The sequence below is a fragment of the Nerophis ophidion genome, linkage group LG26 (genome assembly GCF_033978795.1).
Source record: "Nerophis ophidion isolate RoL-2023_Sa linkage group LG26, RoL_Noph_v1.0, whole genome shotgun sequence".
Classification (NCBI taxonomy): Eukaryota; Metazoa; Chordata; class Actinopteri; order Syngnathiformes; family Syngnathidae; genus Nerophis; species Nerophis ophidion.
Genome location: NC_084636.1, coordinates 32,370,156 through 32,393,694, shown reverse-complemented (window position 1 = coordinate 32,393,694; position 23,539 = coordinate 32,370,156). Strand labels below are relative to the sequence as shown.

Here is a 23,539-nt window from a genome sequence, read left to right as displayed (position 1 = left end):
CATGAGCCAATCACCACGCCCCTACGCCTGCCTGTACCCACCCACTCTGTGCCCTATATAAACCATTGTATGTGAATGCTTCCATTAAAATCTCCTGATGATTGAGGGAACCCCTCATGAAACAAATCTGTAGAGATGAAGTAGTCTTGTGATTTTTTTCCCACACCTACATAATTGTGTATATATGTATGTATTTATGTATGTATGTATGTATGTATATATATTTGAGTATATATGTATTTATGTATTGTAGACTTCTCCTACTCACAGTTCCCACAGATACACGCTGGAAGCCAGTTGCTCAGGGTTGACAGGGTTTTTAATAAATGTTTGTTGTCAATGTTCATGCTCTTTCTCTCTCGACTTTTCAGTTTCTCCAAAATGCTCCCGTCCTCCGCTGGCCGCTCACTGTTAAAGACAACAGTTGATTAGATTCCCGTCTGAGGGTGCGCTGTCTCCAGCAGCCCAGACGGGGTCGCTGACCTTTACACCTGCAGTGTGCTAATCACAACCTCCCCCCACATACCTCCACCGGCAGACTTAGGCCGGGGCATCGTCCGGGCCGCCCCATCCAGTTTCCTTCCGCACCTGTTCACAAAGTCGCATTAATGGTAAGAAGTATTTTATTTATTGTTGGCTAGCTTCAGAAAAACAATGTTATTAAAAAGAATAAGAGACTTATTATACTCTAAAAATGTTGGTGTTACTTAAAAATGCACGCATTTAGTTGTATTCAGTCTTTAAAAAAATATTATATGGCTCTCACGGAAATTATTTTTAAAATATTTGTCGTGTATGGCTCTCTCAGCCAAAAAGATTCCAGACGCCTGCCTTAGTCAAATCCAGTGTCGTAAAAAACGAGCAGTGCCCAACTGGTCCAGGAGCTCGTCGACCCGGGGCACTGCGGTAGTCTACACCAGGGGTGCCCATTACGTCGATCGCGAGCTACCAGTCGACCGCGGGGGGTGTGTCAGTCGATCTCCAGCCAGGCTTTTAAAAAAAAATAGACCTAAAAATGAGTGATCATCAATCTTCACCAAGACGTCACTTAAATGACATTCCCGGTACCGGAGGGTCTTGTGAGATGACGCTGGCTGCTGCAAGATCATTATTATGAAAATATGACCGAGAGGAAGGCAGAAACACTTTTTATTTCAACAGACTCTCGCGCCGTACCATCCATCAAAACTCTAAAGGCCGACTGCACATTTCCTATCTTCACAATAAAAGCCCTGCTTCATGCTGCCTGCACTAACTAAATACAGAGTCTCGTAAAACTGGCGTGCACAAGCGGTCCGAGACTCTTATTTTGTTAGCGCAGGCAGCATGAAGCAGGGCTTTTATTGTGAAGATAGGAAATGTGCAGCCGGCCTTTAGAGTTTTGACGGAAGGGACGGCGCGAAAGTCTGTTGAAATAAAAAGTGTTTCTCGCCTTCCTCTCGGTCATTTTTTCATAATAATGAACTGGCAGCAGCCAGCGTCATCTCACAAGACCCTCGGGTGCCGCGAATGTCAATCAAGCAAGCTACGGAATTTGCCGCCAATGTTTTTCTTGTAAAGTGTATGGAAGCTGGATGAATTAGATGCCAAAAACCAACCACTTTCATGTGGTATTGTACAGAAAGGACAACTTTTTTTCTCCTCCATTTGAAAATGTGGGCGTTATCATCATTACTGTCTGATTCCAATCAATGCAAGTCATCAGAATCAGGTAATACAGCAACTTATATTCTTGTCTTTGTGAAAGAAAGACATCTATATGTGTTACACATGCTTGTATTATCATTAAACACATTTAACTTGTTTACAAAAATGTCTCTTTCATAAATAAATAAATATAAATGATATATATAAATGAGGTAGATCCCCTCGAGTTGGTCAATTGAAAAGTAGCTCGCCTGCAGAAAAAGTGTGGGCACCCCTGAAATATAGTTTTGGTCAATTGACTTAGTTGGGTTTTCCTTCTCTGCATGAAAGTTTAAAATAGGCAGTATGAAGAAGAATGTTTTAATGTAGACACATAGAATCATCACACTGCTGTGATTATATGCATCAAGTGTTCATTCAAGGCCAAGGCAAAATATCCAAATATATATCATGTATTGTGATATGTCCTAAAAAATATCGAGATATTAAAAAAAGGCCATATCGCCCAGCCCTAGTTGCAGCCATGCAATTCTAAGTTAATTATTATTTGCAAAAAAATAAAGTTTGTGAGTTTGAACATCAAATATGTTGTCTTTGTAGTGCATTCAATTGAATATGGGTTAAAAATGATTTGCAAATCCTTGTATTCTGTTTATATTTACATCTAACACAATTTCCCAACTCATATGGAAACAGGGTTTGTGCAAAAACTCTGGTCCTAATTTGTCTCCACAATATATTCACCAACATGAATAGTCAATAACACATGTATTTATAATAAATTGTTGTTCTTTTATATAACTGACACGTTGACATACTAAAAACGAAACCGGATGCTGAACAACAAAACAAAACACATTTTTGAAGTGAAATTGAAACCAGTTTTTAAGTGCAATGACACAGTTGTCCTTTAGGGGGCAGTGTAAACCAGGTGAAAAGACCGCAAAAACGAGGGTTCATTTTGCATATTTTTAGTCGTTAAATGACATTGTAAAATAATTTGTATACCAACCAGTTCATTGTTTGCATTGTGACATCACTGGGTGGTTGTTGTAAAATGTTTTTAAAAACTAAATTTAATACTGATCTTATGACACAACCCTTCTTGGAAAACGGGGTCAAAAATAAGTATATATTTTTTTAAATAACTAAATTAAATTCATTATTCATGTATATCATGGGATTTCGCTGGATGGTGTATTTTATGTTTAATTCACGAAACAAAAACTATACCGGAAGTGACGCAAAAGGAAAGACATAGCTACAGAATATAATTAGCGAGTTTGCAACCTCGTTGTTCTATTGGCTAACTTTTATATTCATAAATGTAAGTTTCTCAATACCCGACCTGTCTTTTGTGCCTTTAAAAAGATTTAGAATTCTACATTAAAAAACTCTCTACCTCTAACAACAAAAAAGCTGTGAAAACGATGACGCTGTGTTCCAAATTTAAGTTATTTACTGAAATTGAGTGAGCCTATGGCTTTGCACTTTGTTTATATATATAAACTTTTTTAATTGTATTTATTATTATTTTATTTTTTTTGTATTCTATTTTAGTTACTTTGAATTTACAACCCCCTGGGCTGTTTTATTTTGTACTGTTTTTGTAGTTATTTTGATTATTGTTTCTCGTCTGTTTACTTTTAAATGTTGAAATTTATAAATAAAAATGTATAATAAAAATAAAACAATGTCTTGAAGACGCCGGCCTCTCAGCCACTCTAATACGTCTTTAGTATGTAAAATAACTTTATTTTACACTAAATGATCATTTATGCATGTATGTCATGGGATTTCGCTGAATAGTTTACAGTGTTTTTCAACCTTTTTTGAGCCAGAGCACATTTTTTGCGTTGAAAAAATCCAGAGGCACACCACCAGCAGACATCATTAAAAAAACGTAACTCATTTGTCAGTAAAAAATTTGTCTTCGCAATTGTTGGATGTGATTTCAAACCATAACCTAGCATGCATCACTATAGCTCTTGTCTCAAAGTAGGTGTACTGTCACCTTTTGTCACATCACGCCCTGACCTATTTTATGTTTTTTGCTATTTTCCTGTGTAGTGTTTTAGTTCTTGTCTTGTGCTCCTATTTTGTTTGCTTTTTCTCTTTTTTTTTTCTGTAGCACTTTCATATCTTCCTTTGAGTCATATTTCACGCATCTACTTTGTTTTAGCAATCAAAAATATGTCAGTTGTTTTTATCCTTCTTTGTGGGGACATTGTTGATTGTCTTGTTGATTGTCATGTCATGTTATGATGTATATTGTGGATACCGTCTTTGCTCCACGGTAAGTCTTTGCTGTCGTCCAGCAATCTATTTTTGTTTACTTAGTAGCCAGTTCAGTTTTAGTTTTGTTCTGCATAGCCTTCTCTAAGCTTAATGCCTTTTCTTGGGGGCACTCACATTTTGTTTATTTTTGGTTTAAGCATTAGACATATTTTTACCTTTACGTTGCCTTCCGCTATTCCTGACATCTACAGAGCAATTAGCTACCTCCTGCCACCAACTGATATAGAAGCTCTAGACAGCACCAACACTCAACAACAACACATATTTTAGAGCAGGGGTGCCCATTACGTCGATCGCAAGCTACCAGTCGACCGCAGGGGGTGTGTCAGTCGATCTCCAGCCAGGCTTTTAAAAAAAATAGACTTAAAAATTAGTGATCATCAATCTTCACCAAGACGTCACTTAAATGACATTCACGGTACCGGAGGGTCTTGTGAGATGACGCTGGCTGCTGCAAGATCATTATTATGAAAATATGACCGAGAGGAAGGCGAGAAACACTTTTTATTTCAACAGACTCTCGCGCCGTACCTTCCGTCAAAACTCTAAAGGCCGACTGCACATTTCCTATCTTCACAATAAAAGCCCTGCTTCATGCTGCCTGCGCTAACTAAATACAGAGTCTCGGAAAACTGGCGTGCACAAGCGATCCCTCAGAAAGCTGGCGTGCACATCACTTGTGCACGCCAGCTTTCCGAGACTCTTATTTTGTTAGCGCAGGCAGCATGAAGCAGGGCTTTTATTGTGAAGATAGGAAATGTGCAGAGTTTTGACGGAAGGGACAGCGCGAAAGTCTGTTGAAAAAAAAAGTGTTTCTCGCCTTCCTCTCTGTCATTTTTTCATAATAATGAACTGGCAGCAGCCAGCGTCATCTCACAAGACCCTCGGGTGCCGTGAATGTCAATCAAGCAAGCTACGGAATTTGCCGCCAATGTTTTTCTTGTAAAGTGTATGGAAGCTGGATGAATTAGATGCCAAAAACCAACCACTTTCATGTGGTATTGTACAGAAAGGACAACTTTTTTTCTCCTCCATTTGAAAATGATGTGGGCGTTATCATCATTACTGTCTGATTCCAATCAATGCAAGTCATCAGAATCAGGTAATACACCAACTTATATTCTTGTCTTTGTGAAAGAAAGACATCTATATGTGTTACACATGCTTGTATTATCATTAAACACATTTAACTTGTTTACAAAAATGTCTCTTTCATAAATAAATAAATATAAATGATGATAGGTTGATTGGCAACACTAAATGGGCCCTAGTGTGTGAATGTGCGTGTGAATGTCGTCTGTCTATCTGTGTTGGCCCTGCGATGAGGTGGCGACTTGTCCAGGGTGTACCCCGCATTCCGCCCGATTGTAGCTGAGATAGGCGCCAGCGCCCCCCGCGACCCCAAAAGGGAATAAGCGGTAGAAAATGGATGGATGGATATATAAATGAGGTAGATCCCCTCGAGTTGGTCAATTGAAAAGCAGCTCGCCTGCAGAAAAAGTGTGGGCACCCCTGTTTTAGAGTATAATTACTGGTTTGAAAAAATATTTTTAACCTAAATAGGTGAAATTAGATAATCTTCCACGGTACCAGTGGTTGAAAAACACTGGTTTATTTTATGTTTAAATTCACGAAACTAAAACTATACCGGAAGTGACGCACGAGAAAACAAATAGCTACAGAATAGTTCCCGAGTTTTGTCTTGAAGACATCCTCCTCTCAGCTACAGCGATTAAAATGCCACTTTAATACGTCTTTGGTATGTAAAATTACTTTATTGTACACTAAATGATCATTTTGACCGGTTGGAAAAGCTTGACAAAGTATTGTAGCGTTCAAGTAGAAATACCATGTTTGCCTGCAAGTCCAGATGCAGGGTAACTTGATACATGGGAGGATAGCAGAAAGTCAATGTTTTTGTAGAAAATGCCAGAAAGACGTCAATGAAAGTTAACAAACTTTCGAGTGAGTGGTTGTGCGTCAGCTCACAAGAAGAAGTGTGAGGAGGGAAAAAAGCTGCAATTTATATTGAAGTAAGTTTATTTCCTAACAGGCACCTGGCCAACATGGCGGCGTTGAGGAAGTTCCTCATGCTACAGCGAGTTTTCCCGCTCCGCAGCAGCCTGAGGGGAGCTTCCACCTGCGGGCCCCCGGGAATGAGCTGCCTTCCCCGGCCGGGAGGTTCTTCCGTGCCGCGGTGCAGCAGAGCCTTCGTCCTCTCCGGCTGCGCCCTCAAACACACACAAGACCCGACTGGACCTTTTACCGACCAAGAAGAGGACGAGGATGAAGACTTCATGGAGGAGCAGGAGGTGGAGGATATGTTCCAGCAGCTGCAGCCGGACATAGTCGTCCCGGGAGCGGGGGGCCATCACCGGGTGTTTGTGGTGCACCCTGACGTCAAGTGGGGGAGCAGAAAGCAACACCTGACCACAGGTAAGCATCCATGTTCTCCTGACTGGAACAAAACCACAGGATATCTTCTTCTTGTCTTCTAATAAGAGGGCCAAACTGGCTCCACTGAGGGCCAAACCGAAAAATCTAAACTTGCAGGAGCCATTTTAATTTTATTTTTATTTATTTTTTACCTCGAAGATCCCTTCAAGTTTGGTCCCGGGGACTCAGAAGCGTCTTGGTCATTAAAATGTTAAAAATAAGTCCATCCATCCAAACTTCTTCCGCTTATCCGAGGTCGGGTCGCGGGGGCAACAGCCTAAGCAGGGAAACCCAGACTTCCCTCTCCCCAGCCACTTCGTCTAGCTCTTCCCGGGGGATCCCGGGGCGTTCCCAGGCCAGCCGGGAGACATAGTCTTCCCAACGTGTCCTGGGTCTTCCCCGTGGCCTCCTACCGGTTGGACGTGCCCTAAACAGGCGTTCGGGTGGCATCCTGACCAGATGCCCAAACCACCTCATCTGGCTCCTCTCGATGTGGAGGAGCAGCGGCTTTACTTTGAGCTCCTCCCGGATGACAGAGCTTCTCACCCTATCTCTAGGGTTGGGTATCGATTGAATTCGAACGATTCTGATTCTTTGTTTTGATTCCGATTCCTGACGATTCTCGATTCCGATTTTTCTTGTACCATCAATGTGTTTGACAGGTAGTCCCTGGAAGGTGGTATGTATTTTAGGTTGAGAGTTTTCACCATATCCCTGCAAACATAAACAAACATGTAATGTTGCGGTCACTGTTTAGCCCAGTATCAAATAGCTTAGCTCTAACGTTATTGCTTAACTAACCCTCGGGAGGCGTTCGGGTGGCATCCTGACCAGATGCCCGAACCACCTCATCTGGCTCCTCTCCATGTGGAGGAGCAGCGGCTTTACTTTGAGTTCCTCCCGGATGGCAGAGCTTCTCACCCTATCTCTAAGGGAGAGACCTGGAAACTCATTTTGGCCGCTTGTACCCGTGATCTTATCCTTTCGGTCATGACCCAAAGTTCATGACCATAGGTGAGGATGGGAACGTAGATCGACCGGTAAATTGAGAGCTTTGCCTTCCGGCTCAGCTCCTTCTTCACCACAAGGGATCGGTACAACGTCCACATTACTGAAGACGCCGCACCGATCCGCCTGTCGATCTCACGATCCACTCTTCCCCCACTCGTGAACAAGACTCCTAGGTACTTGAACTCCTCCACTTGGGGCAGGGTCTCCTCCCCAACCCGGAGATGGCATTCCAACCCTTTCCGGGCAAGAACCATGGACTCGGATTTGGAGGTGCTGATTCTCATTCCGGTCGCTTCACACTCGGCTGCGAACCGATCCAGTGAGAGCTGAAGATCCCGGTCAAGTGAAGCCATCAGGACCACATCATCTGCAAAAAGCAGAGACCTAATCCTGCGGTCACCAAATCGGAACCCCTCAACCAACGCCTTGACTGCGCCTAGAAATTCTGTCCATAAAAGTTATGAACAGAATCGGTGACAAAGGACAGCCTTGGCGGAGTCCAACCCTCACTGGAAATGTGTTCGACTTACTGCGGACCAAGCTCTGGCACTGATCGTACAGGGAGCGGACCGCCACAATAAGACAGTCCGATACCCCATACTCTCTGAGCACTCCCCACAGGACTTCCCGAGGGACACGGTCGAATGCCTTCTCCAAGTCCACAAAGCACATGTAGACTGGTTGGGCAAACTCCCATGCACCCTCAAGAACCCTGCCGAGAGTATAGAGCTGGTCCACAGTTCCACGACCAGGACGAAAACCACAATGTTCCTCCTGAATCCGAGGTTCGACTATCTGGTGTAGCCTCCTCTCCAGTACACCTGAATAAACCTTACCTTAAGTCATATTTTGTTTTAACGGCATAGTTACACAGTATTTTGGAGATCTGTGTTGCTGAATCTTTTGCAATTTGTTCAATTAATAATGGAGAGGAGTAGTCACAGTAGAAAGATGGAGTTGGGAAACTTTAGCCTTTAGCCACACAAACACACGGTGATTCCTTGTTTAAAATTCCCGGAGGTGAAACTTTACTATGGATCAGAGTGGTCAAGCGAACATGGATCACGACCAAATGTCAACCAGCAGGTTTCGGTGAGAAAATTGTGGTAAAAAGTCGCTTTTTACCGGAGATCAGCTGAGCTTGCCCCGTCCATAAAGCTGCCATTGGTGTCAAGACACCCGTGGACGCACCCCTCCGACTATCAGGTACTGTTAAACTCACTAAAACACTAGCAACACAACAGAAAGATTAGGGATTTCCCAGAAATATCCTAGTAAATGTGTCTTAAAACATCTGAATCCGTACCAATGCAATCGCGTTTTTTTTTTGTTTTTTTAGTCCGTCGCTATCAATATCCTCAAACACAAATCTTTCATCCTCGCTCAAATTAATGGGGAAATTGTCGTTTTCTCGGTCCGTATAGCTGTTTTTGTTGGAGGCTCCCATTAAAAACAATGTGAATATGTGACAAGCCATCAACATGTGACGTCATCGTCTGCGACTTCCGGTAAAGGCAGGGCTTTTCTGTTAGCGACCGAAAGTTGCAAACTTTATCGTGGATGTTCTTTACTAAATCCTTTCAGCAAAAATATGGCAATATTGCAAAATGATCAAGTATGACACATAGAATGGACCTGCTATCCCCGTTTGAATAAGAAAATCTACTTTCAGTAGGCCTTTAAATGTTAAAAATAAGTCATTTATTATTATAATAATAATAATAATTATTATTATTCATTGCTTCAATCTCGAGATCAAGTTTGTTGATATGAAGTTTTTTGCTTTTCTTGCTCTTTTTTTTTACGGCAAAAACAAAAAAATATGCAATATTTTCCCCCAAAACATTTCAAAGTGGAATATTTTGATGGAGCCTTGGATCTGTCAATAATTCATAATATTCATTTAGGCACCAGCGCCCCCCGCGACTCCAAAGGGAATAAGCGGTAGAAAATGGATGGATGGATAGATGGATGATTCATATTTATAATTATTTGCTTAGCAATGACAGTTTTTTAAAATCCCACTAAAATTATTGGTGTTCAAAAAGGACCCCATTCCAAAAAGTGTAAAAATATATATTTTTTTATACTTTTAACACAGATTTCATCATTTAATAATTCATAATATAGATTTTTATTCATAATATTTTTTTAAAAACATCCTACTAAATTCTTGGAGTTCAAAAAGGGCATCACTCCAAAACGTGTACAAATATGTCACAAACATCTTTTTCTACTTGTAACACATCTTTTGATCAACTTCAGATTTATTTGTTGATTTTAATTATTTATTTAATTTTCATGTTGTTTTTTTGGTCAAAGAAAACAGATTTTTATATGGCAAACACACAAAATATGCAATATTTTCCCTAAATAACATTTTTAAAAGTGGGATATTATAAGGAGCCTTGACGTTACATATATATATATATATATATATATATATAGAGGTGGCGACTTGTCCAGGGTGTACCCCGCCTTCCGCCCGATTGTAGCTGAGATAGGCGCCAGCGCCCCCCGCGACCCCAAAAGGGAATAAGCGGTAGAAAATGGATGGATGGATATATATATATATATATATATATATATATATATATATATTAGGGCTGTGAATCTTTTGGGTGTCCCACGATTCGATTCAATATCGATTCTTGGGGTCACGATTCGATAATATATCGATTTTTTTTCGATTCTCGATTCAAAAACGATATTTTCCCAATTCAAAACGATTCTGTATTCATTCAATACATATGATTTCAGCAGGATCTACCCCAGTCTGCTGACATGCTAGCAGAGTAGTAGATTTAAAAAAAAAAAAAAAAAGCTTTTATAATTGTAAAGGACAATGTTTTATCAACTGATTGCAATAATGTAAATTTGTTTTAACTATTAAACGAACCAAAAATATGACTTATTTTATCTTTGTGAAAACATTGGACACAGTGTGTTGTCAAGCTTATGAGATGCGATGCAAGTGTAAGCCACTGTGACACTATTGTTCTTTTTTATTATTTTTATAAATGTCTTATGATAATGTCAGTGAGGGATTTTTAATCACTGCTATGCTGAAATTATAATTAATATTGATACTGTTGTTGATAATATTCATTTTTGTTTCATTACTTTTGGTTTGTTCTGTGTCGTGTTCGTCTCCTCAATTGCTCTGTTTATTGCAGTTCTGAGTGTTGCTGGGTCAGGTTTGGTTTTGGAATAGGATTGCATTGTTATGGTATTGCTGTGTAGTGGTTTGTTGGATTGATTAAAAAATAAATAAATAAAATACATTTTTTAAAAATAAGAATCGATTCTGAACCGCACAACGTAAACGATTCGATTCGTATTTGATTCGATCTTTTCCCACACCCCTAATATATATATATATATGATGTTCTCCAGAAATGTGTTTGTCATTCTTGTTTGGTGTGGCTTCACAGTGTGGCGCATATTAGTAAGAGTGTTAAAGTTGTTTATAGATATATATATATATATATATATATATATATATATATATATATATATATATATATATATATATATATATATATATATATATATATATATATATTAGGGGTGTGGGAAAAGATCGAATCGAATACGAATCGAATCGTTTACGTTGTGCGGTTCAGAATCGATTCTTATATATATATATATATATATATATATATATATATATATATATATATATATATTAGAGATGCGCGGATAGGCAATTATATCATCCGCAACCGCATCACTAAAGTCGTCATCTATTCCCGCCACCCGCCCCTTGTTATATATCGGGTCGGCAACCTTTACCACTCAAACACCTATTTTGACCCGTTTCACAGAGTAAAGAAGACAATGGGAGCCGCAACCATTCTCGCGAATATCTGCCGGTGCTCAACCAGATAACGGGAGTAAGGGTGTGCAATGAAGCCACTTTCTTTGACGCCTTCTACAACATGTACAAACTGCTTGACAGTCCAGCAACATGTTGTATGCAGCTTCCGCAGAAACACGTACAAGATCGAAAGGCATACTGGGTGATACAGAGTACACTGACGGTTGTGATATAAACAACTTTAACACTCTTACTAATATGCGCCCCACTGTGAAGAAAACACCAAACATGAATGACAAACACATTTCGGGAGAACATCCTCACAGTAACACAACATAAACGCAACACAACAAATACCCAGAATCCTTTGCATCCATGACTAGTCCTGACTATATTATACACCACCGCCTACCTCAACCGACGCACGGAAGGGGGTTGGGGTTTGGTGCTAGCGGGGTGCATAATATAGACTGAAAGAGTCATAGATGCATAGCATTCTGTGTAATTGTTATGTTGCGGTTATAATGTGCTGATGTTCTCCAGAAATGTGTTTGTCATTCTTGTTTGGTGTGGCTTCACAGTGTGGCGCATATTAGGAAGAGTGTTAAAGTTGTTTATATCACAACCATCAGTGTAGTCTGTGTCACCCAGTATGAATTGCAGTCCTGTGCGTGTGTCTGCGGAAGCCACATAAAACATGTAGCAGTTTGTACATGTTGTAGAAGGCGTCAGAAGCAATGGCTTCATAGCACGCCCTTATTCTTGTTATCTGGGTGACCGCCAGCAGATATTCGCGAGAATGTTTGCGGCTCCCATTGTCTTCTTTACTTAGTGACACGGGTCAAAATAGGTGTTTGAGTGGTAAAGGTTGCCGATACCTGAACTATGTATATTAAATATTTCCGAATGGTTCAACTGCCACCCGCCCGAATCTATTTTTTCATCATGTCACCCGCCCGACCCGCGGTTTATCCGTGGACTCCGCGGATGAGACCGCAAACAGCGCATCTCTAATATATATATATATATATATCATATATATATATAAATATATATTGGGGTGTGGGGAAAAATCGATTGAATGCGTTGTGCGATTCAGAATCGATTCTCATTTTTTTAAAATCGATTTTTTTATTATTTTTTTTATCAATCCAACAAACCACTACACTGCAATACCATAACAATGCAATCCAATTCCAAAACCAAACCTGACCCAGCAACACTCAGAACTGAAATAAACAGAGCAATTGAGAAGACACAAACACGACACAGAACAAACCAAAAGTAGTAAAACAAAAATGAATATTATCAAAAACTAGGGGTGTAACGGTACGTGTATTTGTATTGAGCCGTTTCGGTACGATGGTTTCGATTCGGTATGAGGGTGTGTCGAACGAGTTTGTAAACTAAAGTCTTAACCTGCTCTGCAGCTGCCTCTGAGCAGTGAGCACCTGGCATTGTCCCGCCCACACAACCATCTGATTGGTTACATACAAAGCCAATCAGCAGTGCGTATTCAGAGCGCATGTTGTCAGTGCTCCGGTGTCGAGATGAGCAGATATGTGTTTAGCAGGTGAGCATCTGACATCGTACACTCTCCAAATGATAAAAAAGACTTCCCAGTCACAACTATTACAAACATCACTATGAGCCCGTTGACCTTCTAGAAACTTAAACTGCAGCTCAGCTCGCTCATAGTTCTGGCTTGAGGTGAAGGCTAATTAGCTTTTAGCGTTACGTTAGCTCATTTTGCTGCGCGTGCGTGTGTGTATAATAAAAGTCAACTACAGACTTCCCAAATGCTGTAATAAATTAAGCGTGATGAGTTGATTTAAAACTGTTTAATGTTGCACTTTTTATATGTAGAAGAAAGGTTTTGTCATTTTATTTAATCAAAGCAACAACTTGAGGCAGTTTAATGTGGATTAACGTGGGCAGAATTATTTTAGTGTTCCCAATGTTAAAAGGATAAAGCCATTGTTTATAAATTTGGTAAATAAATAACCCAAAAATGTATATTTTGTAGTTTTCTTACTGTACCGAAAATGAACCGAACCGTGACCTCTAAACCGAGGTACGTACCGAACCGACATTTTTGTGTACCGTTACACCCCTATCAACAACAGTATCAATATTAGTTATAATTTCAGCATAGCAGTGATTAAAAATCCCTCGTTGACAGTGGCTTACACTTGCATTGCATCTCATAAGCTTGACAACACACTGTGTCCAATATTTTCACAAAGATAAAATAAGTCATATTTTTGGTTCGTTTGATAGTTATAACAAATTTACATTATTGCAATCAGTTGATAAAACATGTCTTTTTTTTTTAAATTCAAATCTACTACTCTGCTTGCATGTCAGCAGACTGGGGTAGATCCTGCTGATATCCTATGTATTGAATGAATACAAAATCGTTTTGAATCGGAAAAATATCGTTTTTGAATCGAGAATCGAATCGAAAAAAATCGATATATTATCGAATCGTGACCCCAAGAATCGATATTTAATCGAATCTTCGTCTCTACAGAACTGTTTCATGAGGGGTTCCCTCAATCATCAGGAGATTTTAATGGAAGCATTCACATACAATGGTTTATATAGGGCAAAGAGTGGGTGGGTACAGGCAGGCGTAGGGTGTGGTGATTGGCTCATGTGTTACCTAGGAGGTGTTTCCGTCTGTGGCGGCATGTTGAAATGATTTCACTGCGCTTGTTGAGGGATGATAGATCTGAATGATATATTATAAACAGTTTCTCTTTTAAGCATAGGTTGCATTTTTTATCACCACTGTTGTAAGGTGTGCTGGATGCAAGAATTTGCCATGTTATTGAATATTCAACATTATTGTCTTTGAGGTTCCAAATGTGTTTGCTGAGTTCTGTAGAATTCCGCAAAGTCTGGTTTCTAAAGGAGGCCTTGTGATTATTCCATCTTGTTTTGAACGCTCTTTCGGTTAATCCTACGTACGTGTCGGATGTGTTAATGTCCTTGTGTGTTACCTTTGCTTGGTAAACGACTGAAGTCTGTAAGCACCCTCCGTTGAGAGGGCAATCAGGTTTCTTGCGACAGTTACATTCCTTATTGGTTTCAGAGTCGTTTAGTCTGGGGGTGAGCATTCCTTTTGCAATTGCTTTGTTGTGGTTTGAAATGATTTGTTGTATGTTATTCATACAGCTGTAGCTCAATTTAATGTTGTTCTTGTTGAATATTTTTCTTAGGGTGTTGCCTTTGGGGAAGTGTTTGTCGATCAGAGTGAGGAACTTGCGGCCGATGTTGGTTGAGACGTTTTTGCTGAATGGCGGATTGTACCAGATGATGTTTCGTTTTCTGCTCTTTTTTGGTTGGTTTCCTGGAGTGGGTTCATAGATGAGGGTGAAGTTGTATCCGCTTTCATCAAGTGCTTTCTGGTACGGGGGGGTTGCTTGGTCGAATTCAGCTTTGCTAGATGACAGCATCGATAGCCTTTTATTAATTCCGGTAGGTATTCTTTTGGTGGTGGTGGGTGGGTGGTTGCTGTCATGGTGCACGTATTGGAGTGTTGTGTTGGGTTTCGTGAATGGTTGGTAGCTGTTATTTCTCAGGTTGAAAGTGACGTCGAGGAAGTTGACGGTTTGCTTGTTGGCTTCAATCGTGATCCGTAGGCCGTTTTCTTTGAAGATTTGGCATATGCGCTTCTTGGTGTTCTCGCTGCTCCTTGGCGAGGCGCGGCACACTGCCAGTCCATCATCACGGTAAATACCAAGGTTCAGTTTGAGGCTAGCAAGCTGGGAGAGGAGGAAACTCCCAACGAGTTCGCACGTTTCTGCTCCGTCAAAACTCCCCATAGTAAAGTCAAATGTTGAATTGTTCTTTTTTTGCCATGGTGTACTGTTGTGGATGAGTATGGAGTTCTTTGCGTGGATGATGATGTTTCTTTCGTTGCCTGTGATTGAGTCGTAGTCCGAGGCGAAGTTTAGTGCTTGCGTCAGTAGGTCTTGCGTGATGGAAGGGTAAAATTCTTCGTATATATTTTTTTGTTTGTTTGTTTAATGCTTTTTGTCAAAGAAAACTTGGTCTTGGCAAGTAAACAAATGTGCAAAATATTTCAAAGTGGAATATATAATGGACCCTTGAGTAGGTCAATAATATCCATCCATCCATCCATTTCTACCGCTTATTCCCTTTTGGGGTCCTAGGGGGCGCTGGCGCCTATCTCAGCTACAATCGGGTGGAAGGCGGGATACACCCTGGACAAGTCGCCCCTTCATTGCAGGGCCAACACAGATAGACAGACAACATTCACTCTCACATTCACACACTAGGGCCAATTTAGTGTTGCCAATCAACCTATCCCCAGGTGCATGTCTTTGGAAGTGGGAGGAAGCCGGAGTACCCGGAGGGAACCCACACATTCACGCAAACTCCACACAGAAAGATCCTGAGCCTGGGATTGAACCCAGGACTGCAGGACCTTCGTATTGTGAGGCAGACGCACTAACCCCTCTGCCACTGTGATTCATAACATTGATTTTTATTCATAATATATTTTTTTAAAAACATCCTACTACATTATTGGTGTTCAAAAAGGGCCCACTCCAAAAAGTGTACAAATAGGTCGCACACATGTTTTTACTTTTAACACATCTTTAGATCAACTTCAGATTTATCCGTGAATTATAAGTTTTTAATTTGTTTGTTTGATGCTTTTTTTGTCAAAGAAAACTGCAAAATATGTAATATTTTCCTTAAAAAAAATGTCAAAGTGGAATATATGATGGAGCTTTCAATCAATCAATCAATGTTTACTTATATAGCTTTGAATTTTTTTAATTTTATTTTATGTTTTTGGTTTGTTTTATGCCTTTTTCTCAAAGAAGATTGATTTTTGTATGGCAAACAAAAAATATGCAATATTTTAGGGATAGTTTTTCCTAAAAAAATATTTTAAAAGTGAAATATTAGCTGGAGCCTTGACGTTTTTTTATTCATTTTTTAGATGTTTTTTTGTTTTGTTTTTTATGCCTTTTTGTCAAATAAAACTGATTTTTATACAGCAAACACAAAATATGCAATATTTTCCCTAAAAAATATTTTAAAAGTGGAATATTTGATGGAGACTTGAGGTTTTTAGTATTTTTTTAAGCCTTTTTGTCAAACAAATTAGATTTTCATACGACAAACACACAAAACATGCAGAATTTTTCCTAGATAAATATTTTAGGAAATATTTTCCCGAAAAAAATATTTTTTAAAGTGGAATATTTGATGGAGCCTTAAAGTTTTTGTTTATTTTTTCAATATACTTTTTAAATGGCAAACATACAAAATATGCAATATTTCCCCCCCAAAATATAAAAAAATTTGAATATTTGATGGAGCCTTGACATTTTTTTAAATATTTAAAAAAAAAAATTGTTTGTTTGATGCTTTCTGCAAAATAAAATAGATTTAAATATGGCAAACACACAACATATGCAATATTTTAGGGAATATTTTCCCTGCAAAAATATTTTAAAAGTGAAATAATTGTTGGAGCCTTGACATTTTTTTATTATTATTTTTAATGTTTTTTGTTTGTTTTTGGCCTTTTCTGTCAAATGTTGTCATTGACATTTTGTAAAACATTTTAAATGTTTTGTTTTTTGTTTGATGCCTTTTTGTCAAAGAAAATGGATTTAAACATAGCAAACACACAAAATATGCAATATTTTAGGGAATATTTTCTCTAAAAAAATATTTTAAAAGTGAAATATTTGATGGAGCCTTGACGTTTTTTTAAATTATTTTTAGGGACCAAATGTCCCTTTGGGACAGAGAACCCTATTGAATTACTAGCATTTTATTCTTTCTTTCTTTCTTTCTATATTATTATTTTGCAGCTTTGAGCTGTAATTTGAGCCCCTTAACATGCTTCAAAACTCACCAAATTTGACACACAGGACTGGCGAACATTGCGATTTAATCAAAAAACCGAACTCCAAAACTAAAAATTGCGCTCTAGCGCCCCCTAGGAAGAAAACACAGACAAAACTGCCTGTAACTTCCAGTGGGAATGTTGTAGCGACATGAAACCAAAACCTCTCACTTAGACCTAGATTTCACACACCGACGTTCTTCAGCAAAAATCAACAGGAAGTTTGCAATTCCCCCTTCAAAACAAAAGTTTTGTAAAAACACACCTTTGCCTCTTTGAGCTGTAATTTGACCCCTTTAACATGCTTCAAAACTCACCAAACTGGACACACTCATCAGGACTGGCGAAAATTATGATCTAATCCAAAAAAACCTAAACCCAAAACTCAAAATAGCGCTGTAGACAAAACTGCTCCCACAAAGTTGATGAAATAGTTTTTATTACTGCTACGGTTTTGATTTTATCAGCCTTCAAAGAACCGCTGCACTGAAAACCATTTCAAAGATGGCCGCCGTGCGCAGACACGGTGAGGGAGACGTTTTTCTTTTCGTTTTTTTTCCGTACCGTGTGCTGCTGGTGCGCACGCACCAACATTCGTGAGGGAGGGGCTGTGATAGTCTATACCAAGATGGCTGTCAGGTGCCGTAGCTAAGCCGGTATGTTTTAAAGTTGTTGTTTGTCTGCATATCATAAAATCAATCAATCAATCAATGTTTACTTATATAGCCCTAAATCACTAGTGTCTCAAAGGGCTGCACAAACCACTACGACATCCTCGGTAGGCCCACATAAGGGCAAGGAAAACTCACACCCAGTGGGACATCGGTGACAATAATGACTATGAGAACCTTGGAGAGGAGGAAAGCAATGGATGTCGAGCGGGTCTAACATGATACTGTGAAAGTTCAATCTATAATGGAGCCAACACAGTCGCGAGAGTCCAGTCCAAAGCGGATTCAACACAGCAGCGAGAGTCCCGTTCACAGCGGAGCCAGCAGGAAACCATCCCAAGCGGAGGCGGATCAGCAGCGCAGAGATGTCCCAGCCGATACACAGGCAAGCAGTAAATGGCCATCGGACCGGACCCCCTCCACAAGGGAGAGTGGGACATAGAAGAAAAAGAAAAGAAACGGCAGATCAACTGGTCTAAAAAGGGAGTCTATTTAAAGGCTAGAGTATACAAATGAGTTTTAAGGTGAGACTTAAATGCTTCTACTGAGGTGGCATCTCGAACTGTTACCGGGAGGGCATTCCAGAGTACTGGAGCCCGAAATGAAAACGCCCTAAAGCCCGCAGACTTTTTTTGGGCTTTGGGAATCACTAATAAGCCGGAGTCCTTTGAACGCAGATTTCTTGCCGGGACATATGGTACAATACAATCGGCAAGATAGGATGGAGCTAGACCGTGTAGTATTTTATACGTAAGTAGTAAAACCTTAAAGTCACATCTTAAAAACAACCATCCAACATTTTACAACTAATTGTAAACTTACAGGTGCCGACCATCAGGGCCGAGTTGCGACGAGAGAGTGTGTCGATGTTAAAATATTATGCCGAGTTGGTAAGTCTATCTGTTTGCTAATAGTAGCTACTAGCCGTACCCATGTATTTTTTATAGGGTTGGGTATCGAGTATCGATTGGAAGCGGGACTAACTTTCCGATTCTCCCGGAATCGTTCAAAAGTTTAAATTTTGATTCCTAGTTTTGATACCCGGTCCGGCGACCGGAAAAAAATAATAAGTCCGCCGACCCGGAGGAAGAAGCCGCTGAACACCAACGAAGAAGCGCCCGCTGCCGGAAGTGTTAGCATAGTCGAGCGAGTCAGTCAAGCATGGATACTGGGCGTCGACGGTCGAAAACGTCGCTTTATTTTACTAAAAAAAATGAAATATCGGCGAAATGTAACACGTGCGACAGGACTGTTTCGTGCTTAGGAGGGTGCACGTCGAACATGATGAAGCACCTCCGAGTTCATGGAGTACAAATAAATGTGTGTGCCGTCTTGGACAGGAGACACTATCTGTCCAGAACGCTCACGCATCCTCCCTGAGAATGCGAATATGGTCATTTTTCTAAACAAGAACTGTCTCTGATTTTATACTCTACCTGCTGCTAATCTGGACTGGGTTTTGCAAGTTGTTTCTTATTGTTTATTTGCTTTTCTGCACCAGGTTAGCCCATCAGTGGGAGCACGATAACATGTTTAAGTCCCTGCAGCATCACACACTTCTGTGTGTAAATGTGTTTTCATGAGGTTTTCAAAAATAAAGCTCTCTTGATGCAAGTGTAACCCTGTGAAAATGTATTCATAATTTATAATATTTATTAGGGATGTCCCGATCCGATATTGATATCGGAAATCGGTCCGATATTAGCCAAAAAAGTGAATATCGGATTTTATCGGACTGAATCTAAAAACTCCGATATAAGCGCTCCGATATAAGCTGTCCATTTGCCGCTGCAGCACTTCTATAATAGGTGACTGGTGTGATCACACTCCAACACAGTAGGTGGCGGCAATGCCCCTTAATTAACGTTGGTGGCGGCCGCGGAAGAAGAGCGTCTCTGATCCAGCATGCACAGCCCACGTGATCACAACAACGACAACGCGTGTGCTCAGCAAAGTGTAGTGATGTCGGCTGTGTGGAAGTATTTTAACTCACAGCTTGCCGAAATGCTTATCTTCTTAAAAAAAAATCTCCACATTATGCTCGGACTGCAGAAAGTGGAGAAGGAGGAGGAGGAGTAGTAAGGGTAGTCAGCACTGACTGATTATTATTTGTTTTATGCTCTTGTTATTAGAGTGATATGTTTATTGTGTTTACACTATTCTTCAGTGAAGACTAAGAGTAATTACTACATTGTTTTGGGCATAGTCAGTCAGTGAAACTGGAGCTGTGAACTCTTAATTTAGAGCAGTTGGACAGTGGACAATATTGTGTTGTTTTTGTGGTTTTTGTCCCTGCCCACAGTTGTTTCCATCATATGCTGACAGTAAAAAAATAACTGAAGTGAACTTGAATTGTTTGCACTTTAAAACGTTTTTTTTTTTTTTTTATTGGATTTATTTAGGTTATTTTTCAGGGTCTTCTAATTTATTTTTAATTTATTCTTTTCAATTGTATAATTATGTTGGTATTAGTGGTTATTTTGCACTTTAAATATAACATTTTGTTTTTATTGGATTTGTTGAGGTAATACTCTTATGTTGAAGGTTAAAATTTATGTAACCTATTGGTTAATAATAAATGGGTCAGTTTTTCCTATACCTACTCTTGTTGACTATTGTTTTCTGTTTTAACACTACAACATCAGTAACAGTAACATCACTTTATCAAGCCTTTTCTAACATTCTACAAAACAAAATAAGGAATAAATATATGTATGATTCGTGCCTATATCGTATCGTATTGATATCGGTATCGGCAAATACTCAAGGCTACAATATCGGTATCGTATCGGAAGTGAAAAAGTTGTATCGGGACATCCCTAATATTTATATTCAAGTTCATAGATTTGATATTTATATTCTAGTTGAAAACAGCCCTGTGAGGAATTAATAGTAATATTCATAAAAAGTTAATAGAATTAAAATTGATGAAGAATGTCAGACTATTTCATTAAGAAAGACTGTAGGTTAGCTAGCTCATTTAAAATATCCAAAACTTCTTTTTGACCCTGCCTTTTTAAAGAAAGAATTGGAATCGAGAATCGTCAGGAATCGGAATTGAAAAAAAGAATCGGAATCGTTCGAATTCAAACGATAACCAACCCTAATTTTCAATGGGCGGTAAGCATCGGGTTTTTGTCCCGTTTCCTCCTATGTTTCTGCTCCGATTGAATTTTTTTGTATGTCGAGTCTTTATTTTGGGTACTTACATATGGTGCCTGACTGTTTTGGCCATCTGCACTTTTTATGTGCCGAGTTGGTAGGTCTATCTGTTTGCTAATAGTAGCTACTAGCCGTACCCATGTATTTTCATTCTAACTTATATCTGTCAGTAGACAAGTTATGGAAGATAAAAACTACAACATTTATAATGCTAAGTAGTTCTAACTTATATCAGTCAGTAGACACATTATGGAAGATAAAAACTACAACATTTATAATACTAAGTAGTTCTAAATTTATCAGTCAGTAGACACGTTATGGAAGGTAAAAACTACAATATAATACAAAGTAGTGTGTTGTTCTAACTTATATCTGGGAAGCCCAGACTTCCCTCTCCTCAGCCACATACTCGGTCCCGTCCATCGCTGCTTGCAGCTTTAATTTTTTGTTATTTTTTTTTGTTTTTGTTTTATGCCTTTTAGTCAAAGAAACAGATTTTTATATGGCGAATACACACAATTTTCAATATTTTCCCCCAAAAATATTTTAAAATTGGAATATTTGATGGAGCCCTGACGTTTTTTTTATGTTTTTTGTTTGTTTTATGCCTTTTAGTCCAAAAAAACAATGGCAAATACACAACATTTTTGCAATATTTTCCAAAAATATATTTTAAAAGTGGAATATTTGATGGAGACTTAAGGTTTTCATTATTATTATTTTTAAGGTTTTTGTTTGTTTGATGCCTATGTGTCAAAGAAAAATATTTTTTATATTCATATTTTCTCTAAAGAAATATTTCAAAGTGGAATATTTGAATAGGTCAATAATTCATTTCAACATTTTTATTTATAATTATTCATTGAGAAATGACCATTTTAAATAAAAAATAAAAAAACAGCCTGCATTGCAGCTTTGTGTTATTAGTCAACTTTGCAACTTCTTCTCCTTACTTTTCACTTCTTTGCTCCTTTATTCCACTTTTCATGTCTTAATTTTTTTTTTTATGGTCATGTGACCCTCCCCCGCAGCCGAGCTGATGATGGCGGAGGCGGTGGCCCTCATCAACACGCTGGACAAGTGGACCGTAGTAGACCAGCTGGTCATGTCCACTAAGACTCCGGAAAAGAAGATGATCTTCGGCAAAGGCAACTTCCAGACCCTTACAGGTAACGTGTGACACCGGCCGGCCGGCGTGGAGACTTGGCACAAAGACCCGGTTTCCCTCCCGCAGACAGGATCAGGAGGACGGCGGGCGTCACGGCGGTTTTTGTCAATGTGGAGCGTCTCTCCTCGTCCTCGGAGGTAAGGCGGGCTGAAGCCAGGTGCTGAGAGCAGACTGACCGAGCGTGCGCCCCCAGAGGGAGTTTGAGGAGGCCTGGGGGGTGAAGGTGCTGGACAGGTACTCCGTGGTCCTCCACATCTTCCGCTGCAACGCCAGAACCAAGGAGGCCAAGTTGCAGATCTCTCTGGCCGAGATCCCCCTGCTCAGGTAACCACTGCCATTTTGTTTTCTGCAGTCCGAACCTGCTTGGTGGGATTTGTCCCTCCTTTTGAGACCCCACCACAAACACACCTCACCTTTTTATAAACTAAGACTAAGAAACACATCTCCATACTTTTCCCAATTCATCATTTCACTATCAAATTAAACATTTTGAAATAATTTTAAAAATTTTTGTATTTAATGTTTTATTTTTATTTTAAATTATTTTATTATTGTTATAATTGTATTATTAATTTATTATTTTTATAAATATTTAAAAATATATATTATTTTTATCATGATTTACAGTAAGGTAAATAAGAATGTGTGCACCCTCACCATCTCGTGCCTACATTAAGGCCTGTGCGCTATAAAATGAGTAAAACATCACTACAGTCAAAACAGGTTACAAAAGCTCCTTCTAGTTGCATGAACATGGCCCAAAACCTATTTTTACACATTTTAGTCTTATAAAATATGTATTTTTTTTCCAAGTTGATTTTTTTTAATGTGTGTGTTTGTGTATATATATATATATATATATATATATATATATATATATACGACTTTCGGACAGCTTCGAAGCGATTCTGGACCACCATCCGCCGCCTCAGGAAGGGGAAGCAGTGCACTGTCAACATCGTGTATGGTGGGGATGGTGTTCTGCTGACCTCGACTGCGGATGTTGTGGATAGGTGGAAGGAATACTTCGAAGACCTCCTCAATCCCACCAGCACGTCTTCCTATGAGGAAGCAGTGCCTGGGGAATCTGTGGTGGACTCTCCTATTTCTGGGGCTGAGGTTGCTGAGGTAGTTAAAAAGCTTCTCGGTGGATGAGAACCGCCCGGAGTTCCTTAAGGCTCTGGATGCTGTGGGGCTGTCTTGGTTGACAAGACTCTGCAGCATCGCGTGGACATTTGGGAAGGTACCTCTGGATTGGCAGACCGGGGTGGTGGTCCCTCTCTTTAAGAAGGGGGACCGGTGGGTGTGTTCCAACTATCGTGGGATCACACTCCTGAGCCTTCCCGGTAAGATTTATTCTGGTGTACTGGAGAGGAGGCTACGCTGGATAGTCGAACCTCGGATTCAGGAGGAACAGTGTGGTTTTT

The 23,539-nt window shown here is 39.6% G+C and overlaps 1 protein-coding gene across 3 annotated transcripts in view; it reads left to right on the top strand.

The window, feature by feature from the left end:
* The window catches only part of LOC133543403 (putative GTP-binding protein 6), a 47,878-nt gene that overhangs the window by 10,699 nt on the left and 13,640 nt on the right, over window positions 1-23,539 (top strand). The window contains exons 2-6 of one of the 3 annotated variants that reach the window (XM_061887953.1): window positions 372-611; window positions 5,999-6,381; window positions 21,976-22,113; window positions 22,179-22,249; window positions 22,306-22,436. In XM_061887953.1, the coding sequence (XP_061743937.1) occupies window positions 6,012-6,381; window positions 21,976-22,113; window positions 22,179-22,249; window positions 22,306-22,436 (710 nt within the window). In that variant the 5' untranslated portion in view covers window positions 372-611; window positions 5,999-6,011. Of the gene's footprint in view, window positions 1-371; window positions 612-5,607; window positions 5,705-5,729; window positions 5,911-5,998; window positions 6,382-21,975; window positions 22,114-22,178; window positions 22,250-22,305; window positions 22,437-23,539 lie in introns of those variants that run through there. The other 2 variants (XM_061887954.1, XM_061887951.1) reach the window with 2 other exon arrangements.